General features: G+C 58.0%; 2 protein-coding genes across 2 annotated transcripts; both read left to right on the top strand.

Annotated features, from left to right (window-relative positions):
• On the top strand, nt 1–3,428 carry MANF (mesencephalic astrocyte derived neurotrophic factor). Its single transcript, XM_016216891.2, has 4 exons — nt 1–110; nt 800–927; nt 1,698–1,839; nt 3,000–3,428. Exons 1-4 carry the CDS (start codon nt 26–28, stop codon nt 3,182–3,184), a joined length of 540 nt encoding a protein of 179 aa, XP_016072377.1. The 5' UTR covers nt 1–25; the 3' UTR covers nt 3,185–3,428.
• A 1,975-nt stretch (nt 3,429–5,403) lies between these two features.
• On the top strand, nt 5,404–8,521 carry RBM15B (RNA binding motif protein 15B). Its single transcript, XM_087824695.1, has one exon. It carries the CDS (start codon nt 5,517–5,519, stop codon nt 8,187–8,189), a length of 2,673 nt encoding a protein of 890 aa, XP_087680821.1. The 5' UTR covers nt 5,404–5,516; the 3' UTR covers nt 8,190–8,521.
• Nucleotides 8,522–9,869: the final 1,348 nt, after the last annotated feature.

Here is a 9,869-nt window from a genome sequence, read left to right as displayed (position 1 = left end):
GCGGCGGCGGTGGAGCAGGAGGAGGATGTGGGCCACGCACGGACTGGCGGTGGCGCTGGCCCTGAGCGTGCTGCCGGACGGCCAGGCGCTGCGGCCCGGCGACTGCGAAGGTGAGCGGGGCCGCGGTCCGGGGCCGGGGCTGGCCTGGCGCGACGCTCAGCGTAACCAAACCACGGAGGGGCCGGGGGGCCCGGGGCGGCTGCTCTCAGCAGGGTCCGCCCGAAGAGGGGCCGACGCCGGGGCTAGGAAACATTTCGTGGGGCGAGGAAAAGTTGGGGCCGGATCGTACTGAAAACTTGGTTTGAAATTGAGAGAACGCCATAGTTTTCGCCCTTTCCCATCACCGGGCAGAGGCTCTCGGGAGCGGCTCGGGTCGGGAGTCCTGAGGGCGGCCCTGGGCACCGCGCCTGGTCCCGTGGGGTTGCCAAGCCGCACCTCGGGGTCCGGTGTGGTGTTTTGAAATAAGCAGCGTTTGGTTCATCTTTCCTGTGGCCTCTAGTTTGCCATTTATGAGGTCACAGTGAGTCCATCTCAAAGCCACTTTCAGTCTGGGCTTAAACTTTATGGAAAGAAGCAGGGAGGAGCCGTTTGGGGGGCATTGGTTGGTGCTTGTTCCCCGCATGCAGGGGACCCCAGCAAGCAGGAGCTGCGTTCTGTCCAACTGTGATGACCAGAGGTGGAAAAATTGATCTCTCCTTGCCTCCTATTGAAACTGTTGACCGAGTTAGCTCCTGGTGGATTGGGGTGCAACGGGTTGATTGCTGAGCGCCTCCCTTCTCTCTCTCTCTCTCTCTCGCAGTTTGTGTTTCTTATCTGGGAAGATTTTACCAGGACCTCAAAGACAGAGATGTCACATTCTCACCAGCCTCTGTTGAAAAAGAACTTGTGAAGTTCTGCCGCGAAGCAAGAGGCAAAGAGAACCGTTTGGTGAGTAGCCGGTGACCCTCCCCAGCTGGGGCTGGCAGCGGTTAACCCTCTGCCTCACAGGCCTGGATAAAAGGCCCTGGCCACTTGTCTGGTCAGGAGTCCTGAGTGAGTGCTGTCGGTGAAGTCATGCCAGAAGTGCTTTCTCTGCAGTTGACATATTTTTTACCCTGTTTGTGTTAACCAAGCACCTACTCTTTGCTGGGCACTGGGAATATCAGGGGAGAAAAGACAACCAGGCAAAGAAATGATGCAGTGGGGCAGGTGTCATGAAGAAAGCGGATGGTACAGTAGAGGGGACAGTGCAGAGTAGTCAAGAATCTCTCTGAGGAACGGTCGTCATGTGGTGGGGGAAGAGCATCCCAGGCAGAGGGGACAGCCAGTGGGAGTGCCCAGGGGCTAGAATGAGCTTGGCATGTGTGAGGACAGAAGATGATAAAGTATGCACAGGGTGGGCCAGGGTCAGGTGGAGGGCAGGAGCCCCAATGAAACGATGGGTTTTATAGTTTTAATTTCCTTGGCAGTCTGGTTTTGTCTGACTCTCTGTTTAAAGGTTTGAACCCTGGTGACTCTTAAAACTCATCTGGTGGCTACCAGCTCTGGGACCAAGCATGTATTAAGAGCGTGGGGCTTGCACCAACTGCCAGGACAGGCGAGGCCTGGGAAAATGGAAACCTCGCAGAGAAAGAAGATGTTTTGAGATGTCAGTATGTTTTGGAGGAGACTGCTCTCAAGTGGCACCTCCTGAAGGCCATTGTCCTTTCTTGCTGTAGTGCTACTACATTGGGGCCACAGATGATGCTGCCACAAAGATCATCAACGAGGTGTCGAAGCCGCTTGCCCACCACATCCCTGTGGAGAAGATCTGTGAGAAGCTGAAGAAGAAAGATAGCCAGATCTGTGAGCTGAAGTATGGTGAGTGTGGCCAGGCCTACTTCACAGGCCCCGTCCGTGCGCCCTCTGTGCTCAGGTGTTGTGGGGTTTGCCTTCAAGCTGGGATTAAACTAGAGCTGTTGTGATGTATAGCTGAATGTAGCAGATGGTGCTAAATGGGGGGGGGGGGGGTGCGGATCTGGCGTCGTGCTGGGTGGAGGTCAAAACCGGTCTCGTTGGGGTGACATTTCAGCAAACTTTGAAGGAGGTAGGACATTCCAGACAGAGGAAATCGGCAGTGCAAAGGCAGCCAGTGGCATGACAGATGGGTGAGCTGGTCATGGAGGGCCTTGCAGGTTGGTGAAGGAAGATCTGGCTGTTTGAGTGAAGTGGGCGACATTGGTTTGAGGGCAGAGGAGCGGTGTGGTCTGACCTCCCTTGGGTTTAACAGGCTTTCCTGGCTGCAGGCTCCGAAGGCCCAGCAACCATTACATTTTTGAAAAGAAGAAGTGCGACCAAACGGGCAGGCGAGGAGTTGAGGGCGCCTCGGCATGTCCTGCTGAGTAGGTCTCTGGTGGAAAAAAGAGTCAGGGCCAGGAATAGTTGTCCTCTTTAAAATTTCAGCGTCACCAACCTATTTTATTGTGACTTGAGTGTCCAAAGGCCTGTGTTCACCCACTTGTGACAAGGATGATTGGATTTCTGAGAGTGATCCTGGGAGAGGTGCAGTTGGTCCAAGGTCTCTCTGTGGTCACAAGTAGTCATGGGGAGTAAGCTCCTGACTTGGGGCCTGATCAGGGCTGTGTTGGGAAATGGGGGCTGGGGGATCTATCTGCTCTGTCACCCTGGAGCTGTCATTCTACAGTAACTTGACCTTTACCTTGACTATTTAAGAGGCACTTAGAGAAGTAGGAGCCATATTCCTCCTGTTAAGGACCATGTGACCTCCATCCCTGTCCCTGGCGACATTGCGTATCTGATGGACACTGGCATGAGACCAGCCTTCCTGGTGAAGGGGCGAACTTCCCCCTCTCGGGGGCATGGGCACTGACACACCTGTGTGTGTCTGGAACTGTTCTCCCCACAACCAGTAGGGCTGCTTGTTTAAGGGGTGGTTTGGCTGTGCAGGGGGATCCAGCCTGGGACTGCTGGGGGTCTGTGGCCACCCCCGCCCAGCTGGTAACTCTGCTGCTCTCCTCCAGACAAGCAGATTGACCTGAGCACAGTGGACCTGAAGAAGCTTCGAGTTAAAGAGCTAAAGAAGATCTTGGACGACTGGGGGGAGACGTGCAAAGGCTGTGCAGAAAAGTCTGACTACATCCGGAAGATTAACGAACTGATGCCTAAATACGCCCCCAAGGCAGCCAGTTCACGGACTGATTTGTAGTCGCTGATGCCTGCTGCACCTGAGGGAAAGAAGCGGTTCAGCTTTGACTTCCCCAAACAGCGTTTTGTAATTTATTTTTTAGGCCGGCTCCTGACCATGTCAGGTGTGAAGCCTGGAGCTTTCCTGATGATGCTGGCTCTCCAGCGCCCTGGGGAGGGGGGTCACTTCCTTCTGTTGCTGGTTTTCTCTGGGACTTCAAAGTGTGTTGGATTTTTTTATTAAAGGGAGAAAATTTCTAGCTGTCCTTGGAGAGTGAAAGTGAATACTGAAATAGGGGCTTACTCCCAGTGAAGATCCCACCGATTTACGCTTTCCAGTTAACAAAGAGTTTTCAAGTACATTCACATTTGTGCCTTGGCCATCACAGTGCTGGAGATACCAGGGTGGGACTCGGCCTGGGGCTGGTGGGAGCCCCAGGAGAAAGCTGGGTTTGATTTCCCCAGGCCACAGTGACTGGCTTATCCTCGTGACAGGCTGGAAGCTGCACAACTTCTTGGGAGGCACAGGGGGTTGAATCTGATGTACAAGGGAGGGACTTGCATCCAAACAGTGGTTTTCTACGACAATGACTTCAGTAACTTCAGTACTGTCACATTTCTAAAGTTGCTCTTGGCCTGGCTGGTTCTCCACTGTCCAGATCTCACCATCGGCTTGCTCATCTGAGTTTGTGGTCTACTGTCAGTCACAGGCTTCATTGGGGTTTTGCAAGACCAGCAGGGGCCAGTTTGTACAAAAAAGCCAGTGAGAGGCTGCCCTTCGTCTACACAACAGGAGTCGTAACAGTTGAGGTTCTCGAGGCTTGTCCCCAGAGTGTCCCTAGATCTGTTTTTTTAGCTGCTTTCTGTGGGGTTGGTGCTTGGGAAACCCAGTTGTCAGCACAAGCTGTGGCTCGATGGAAACATCTTGGCTCCTTGGACCTGCAGAGACCACCTGAAAGGAAGGACTCAGAAACAGTTCTTTCCAAGGACTTGCTCAGCCCTCAGACCTTCTCTTTTGTGCACTTCCTAAATTCAGTTTGCCTACGTGAGGGCCTCGTTACAGCCTGTCAGTTCCTCGAGTGTTTGGCAGCACCGTATCTCAGGAGAAAGCCAGGTGAAGCCACTTCAGGCCAAGACTTACCTGAGGGGAATTAGGTGAGTTAAGATCTCAAGCACAGTGTCCTGAGCCCATGAAAGACGCTGGAAAAATCCATGGTTGGAGCAAGAAATCTTAGGAGATGGAGCTCTCTCAGCTTACCACCCTAGTTCTGTGGTCCTGGGGCTTTCATGTCCACCAGGCCACTCCAAACAGGGAAAGGAGCCCAACTACCCTAGGGCTGACCTCCATGGTTATCTGTGAAAGGGTTAACTCCTGGAAGCAGATTTCAGCAGGTCACGCGGTGCTACAGGTGTTTCTTCTAAGGCCTTTCCCCTTGCACCTGTTTTAGCTCCTCCAGGAGCTGCTTTCCAGTGTGGGAGGGAAGAACTGCCGCGCGCTTCCCCACCCCCCGGCTTCTGTGGAAGGTGGCAGGTTCTGCCGTGCCTCCAGCCCTCTCCCCGGCTCACCGCACTTCACCTCGGGAGGTCCTGCCCCGGGAAGTGGACAGGAGGGCCCTGGCCAGTGCGGTAAGCGTAGCAATGTTGGTGGATTTGGCCTCTGCGCCCTTGCAGCCCGCACCTGGCGCCAAGGAGCCTAGTCCCGCAACAAACCGCAGGTTTGTCGTCTCGGGTTTCTGGGCCTGGACAAGTCTAGCCCTCTACAGGAATAGCCATGGCTTTTGGGGGGGCGGGGTCGCTGCAGGTGAACCAGAAGGTAGAGGATGCCCGGTGTGTGGGCCGTGGGCCCTGCACGGGGCTTAGGAAGCGGCGTGCTCCAGTCCCCTGGGTGTTAGCCCGGCCCCCGGTCGGGAGGGGCCGTGGTGGGGGCTGGGGGATACTGCGGGAGGGGCCGCAGCGCGCGCAGAGGTCGGGCGGGGAGCGGAGCGAGTTGGCCGGGCTCTCGCGAGGACTGGTCTCAGCGTAGCCCCCGAGCCTCAGCCGCGTTTGCCACACGGTGGCACCAAAGCTCACCGCTCGGCGGGGCCTGGCGGGGTCACGTGGCTCTGGTGGCGCAGTCCGATTACGCAAGCCCTACGCAGCTCTCGCCCCGCCCACCGCGGGGGTCACGTGGTGCGGTTGGCGCTGCCTCATAACGCGAAGCCCGGCCCTTGGGCGCCGCTCCCGCCCCGCCCCGCCGCCGCGCCGAGTCCTTTTGTCCAAGATGGCGGCGCCGGGGGCGCTGCCTCCTCGGCCGCCGCCGCCACCGCTGCTGTGAGGGGCCTGCGGGCCGCCCGCCCGCCCGCCGCGCCGGCGCCATGAAGAGGCAGAGCGAGCGAGACTCGAGCCCAAGCGGGCGCGGCTCGTCTTCGTCAGCCAAGCGGCCGCGGGAGCGCGAACGGGAGGCGGAGGCGGGCGGGCGGCGGGCGGCGCACAAGGCCTCGGGCGGCACCAAGCACCCGGTTCCAACTCGAACCCGCGACAAACCCCGCGGCAGCGGGGGCGGCGGGGGCGGGCACCGTGACGGACGCGGCGCCGGGGACGCCAATCACCGCGTGAGCAGCGGCCGCTCCTCAGGCTCGGGCGCCGGTGGCGGGGGACGCGGCGGCAAGGCCTCTGGGGACCCGGGAGCCTCGGGTGCGTCGCCTCGCTCATCTCCACTGCCGCCGCCGCCGCCGCCGCCCGGGGCTGAGCCCGCGGGTCCCGGCTCCTCGGCGGCCGCGCCCGAGTACAAGACGCTGCTCATCAGCAGCCTGAGCCCCGCGCTGCCTGCCGAGCACCTCGAGGACCGGCTCTTCCACCAGTTCAAGCGCTTCGGCGAGATCAGCCTGCGCCTGTCGCACACGCCCGAGTTGGGCCGCGTAGCCTACGTGAACTTCCGGCACCCGCAGGACGCGCGGGAGGCCCGCCAGCACGCCCTGGCCCGCCAGCTGCTGCTGTACGATCGCCCGCTCAAGGTGGAGCCTGTGTACCTGCGGGGTGGCGGCGGGAGCAGCCGGAGAAGCAGCAGCAGCAGCGCCGCCGCCTCCACGCCGCCCCCAGGGCCGCCCGCGCCCGCCGACCCGCTCAGCTATCTGCCGCTGCACGGTGGCTACCAGTACAAGCAGCGCTCGCTGTCCCCGGTCGCCGCACCGCCCCTGCGGGAGCCCCGCGCCCGCCATGCTGCTGCAGCCTTTGCCCTGGACGCTGCCGCCGCCGCAGCTGTGGGACTATCCCGGGAGCGGGCCCTGGACTACTACGGGTTATATGATGACCGGGGGCGCCCCTACGGCTACCCGGCTGTCTGTGAGGAGGACCTGATGCCTGAGGACGACCAGCGGGCCACGCGCAACCTCTTCATCGGGAACCTGGACCACAGCGTGTCAGAGGTGGAGCTGCGGCGGGCCTTCGAGAAGTATGGCATCATTGAGGAGGTGGTTATCAAGAGACCTGCCCGAGGCCAGGGCGGTGCGTATGCCTTTCTCAAGTTCCAGAACCTAGACATGGCCCACAGGGCTAAGGTGGCCATGTCAGGCCGGGTGATTGGCCGCAACCCTATTAAGATTGGCTATGGCAAAGCCAATCCCACCACCCGTCTCTGGGTTGGTGGTTTGGGACCTAACACCTCACTGGCGGCTCTTGCCCGGGAGTTTGACCGCTTTGGGAGCATTCGGACCATTGATCATGTCAAAGGAGACAGCTTTGCCTACATCCAGTATGAGAGCCTGGACGCAGCCCAGGCCGCCTGTGCTAAAATGAGGGGCTTTCCCTTGGGTGGTCCAGACCGCAGGCTGCGTGTGGATTTTGCCAAAGCAGAAGAGACTCGGTATCCCCAGCAGTACCAGCCCTCCCCACTCCCTGTGCATTACGAGCTTCTCCCAGACGGGTATACCCGGCACCGAAACCTGGATCCTGACCTTCGGGTGCGTGACAGGACCCCTCCCCACCTGCTGTACTCAGACCGAGACCGGACCTTCTTGGAAGGAGACTGGGCCAGCCCTGGTAAAAGCTCTGACCGCAGAAATAGCCTGGAGGGCTACAGCCGCTCAGTGCGCAGCCGAAGTGGGGAGCGCTGGGGAGGAGATGGGGACCGGGGCCTGCCCAAGCCCTGGGAAGAGAGGCGGAAGCGGAGGAGTCTTTCCAGTGACCGTGGGAGGACAACCCACTCTCCTTATGAGGAACGGAGCAGGACCAAGGGTGGTGGGCAGCAGGCCGACCGAGGCTCCGACCGCACCCCTGAGCGCAGCCGTAAGGAAAATCACTCCAGCGAAGGGACCAAGGAGTTGGGCAGCAACTCCCTCAGCAACAGCAGACACGGGGCTGAGGACCGGGGCCACCACCACCACCATGAGGCTCCAGACTCTACCCACGGGAAGAAGACACGCGAGAGCGAGCGCAATCATCGGACCACTGAGGCTGAGCCGAAGCCTCTTGAAGAGCCAAAACATGAGACCAAAAAGCTCAAGAACCTCTCGGAGTATGCCCAGACACTGCAGCTGGGTTGGAACGGGCTTCTAGTGTTGAAAAACAGCTGCTTCCCGACATCTATGCACATCCTTGAGGGGGATCAGGGGGTGATCAGCGGTCTCCTCAAAGACCACACTTCGGGGAGTAAGCTGACTCAGCTGAAGATTGCCCAGCGCCTCCGACTGGACCAGCCCAAGCTCGACGAGGTCACGCGGCGCATCAAGCAGGGAAGCCCCAATGGCTACGCAGTGCTGCTGGCCACTCAGGCCACCCCCAGTGGGCCTGGCACTGAGGGGATGCCCACAGTGGAGCCAGGCCTACAGAGGCGGCTTCTCAGGAACCTGGTCTCCTACTTGAAACAGAAGCAGGCGGCAGGTGTGATCAGCCTGCCAGTGGGTGGGTCCAAGGGCAGAGACAGTACAGGCATGCTCTACGCCTTCCCGCCCTGCGACTTTTCACAGCAGTACCTCCAGTCAGCACTGAGGACATTGGGCAAGCTAGAAGAAGAACACATGGTGATAGTGATAGTAAGAGACACTGCCTAGCCCAGACCTGTGTTTTCCAGCTCCACATTTGTGTCACAAAAGCAGTTATTTTAAAATCTGTTCCGCTGCCTCAATCCTACCCCCTTGGTTTGAATTTTCTGCTGGGTCATTTTGGTTCATTAGGTGGGGGACTAAAGTCCTGCCCCCACCAAAACTAAGTTCTTAGGTTTTGGCAATTTTTTTACAGTGATGAGAAGGGACTCCTGTCATGTTGATTTCTAGTGTACGAGATACTGTCTGCTGTGTTCTGTATTTTTTTATTTTTTGACTAACTGTATGGAAAGTTGTCAGTAAAGCCTTTGTCAGAGGATGGATTTTTAATCCTGTTCAAAGTCCTGGTTTAATCAAGTTTTTTTCTCAAAGATAGACCTTCCCCACAACATGCCCTGTGTCGTCTTCCTGGCACTGGTGTATCTCAAAGTCCCGCTGCCTTGGTGGCTCTCAGCCCCTCAGCTCTTTGGGCTGAGTCAGGACTGTATTCACATTGGTTTCCAGTCTTGGCTTGAGAGCAGCAGGTGGGCTTCATTTTGCGCTCTGGCCCCTGCCGTGCCAGCCTGCCTTTGCACTGAGTGCAAAGGAAGGGTGTGCCAGCAGCTGTGGTAGCTTTTGGTTTTGGTGGTTCTGCCATAAACAACTTGTGTCCATCAGTTTGAGCTGTAGCTGTTGGACAAAGCGCCCAATCTTAAGGCCTTTTTTAAAGCAGGTGGTCTTTAGCAGCTGTGTGGTCTTAATATTAGCGCCCATGGGTCTTGGTGCCACAGATCCGCACGGACTCCCTCATGTTCAGCCTCCCTTCTCGCCTTAATGCATCCTCCCAGGGACACTCAGTCGGGCACCGAGCTGTCTCAGGTTCCCAGGGACACTAGAGGCTGAATGATGGAGTGGAGGGTGGGCAGCAGTTTTCCTTGTTTATTCTTGAACTTGTGAATTCCAGCTCTTCCTTTGGTGGTTCAGAACTGATGTGTCAATGTGGAGGAGGTCTGTGCCGAGTCCCTAGAGCTTTGTGGGGGACACTGAAGATTTTTATGACGCTGCAGTGAAGTGCAGTGGGTGAGGAAGATGCTGTGACATCTTTCCCAGGTGCAAGGTGAGTGTACTTAGGCCTCTTGCCAGGATACTGAGGAGGTGGAGACTCCTGGGAGATCAGCGCTTCTGTGGGAAATGGCGTCGGCCTCGGAGGTGTTGGGTGCACTAGAGCTCAAGGCCATTCGAGCCAGGCTGGAGGGACAGGGAGGCATCCTCAGGCTAGGAGGGAAAGGCGGCTTGAAGGAGCATTAAATTGTCATCACGTCTGGCAAGATAGTATGGCCAGCACTGGCAAACAAAGCCAGTGTCATACAGCAATTGTCACCATGGAACACAGCCCAAATACCATTGAATGTTTGTGTGGTAGTTTGGATGCTCTGAAAAGGTCACTGTCAGGGCCGAGGGACAATAGAAGCTCCGGTGAGAGAGGAAAGCCCCGCTGGCCTTGCCGCGCTCTCCAGGGTCTGGCACAGCACCCACCCCCGCTGGCTCACGGCAGTGCAGGTGTGACAACTAGGTGGTTTTGAGAGACGATCATGAGGTGGAGCCTGGGGATGAGCGTCTCCACAAAGAGTGAAAGCGGTGTCTATTTGAGACCTTGGAGACTTAAAAGGGGGAAGTGCCTGGGGAAGCACTGCTCTGGGCCTCTGCTGG

This window comes from Miniopterus natalensis, chromosome 15 (genome assembly GCF_054644295.1).
Source record: "Miniopterus natalensis isolate mMinNat1 chromosome 15, mMinNat1.hap1, whole genome shotgun sequence".
NCBI lineage: Eukaryota > Metazoa > Chordata > Mammalia > Chiroptera > Miniopteridae > Miniopterus > Miniopterus natalensis.
This window is presented reverse-complemented; position numbering and strand designations above follow the sequence as displayed.

Coding starts and splice junctions, on each gene's coding strand:
- MANF (XM_016216891.2), top strand. CDS start 26: ATGTGGGCCACGCACGGACTGGCGGTGGCGCTGGCCCTGAGCGTGCTG. Junction 928..1,697: donor GAGGCAAAGAGAACCGTTTG/GTGAGTAGCCGG, acceptor TTCTTGCTGTAG/TGCTACTACATTGGGGCCAC. Junction 1,840..2,999: donor GATCTGTGAGCTGAAGTATG/GTGAGTGTGGCC, acceptor GCTCTCCTCCAG/ACAAGCAGATTGACCTGAGC.
- RBM15B (XM_087824695.1), top strand. CDS start 5,517: ATGAAGAGGCAGAGCGAGCGAGACTCGAGCCCAAGCGGGCGCGGCTCG.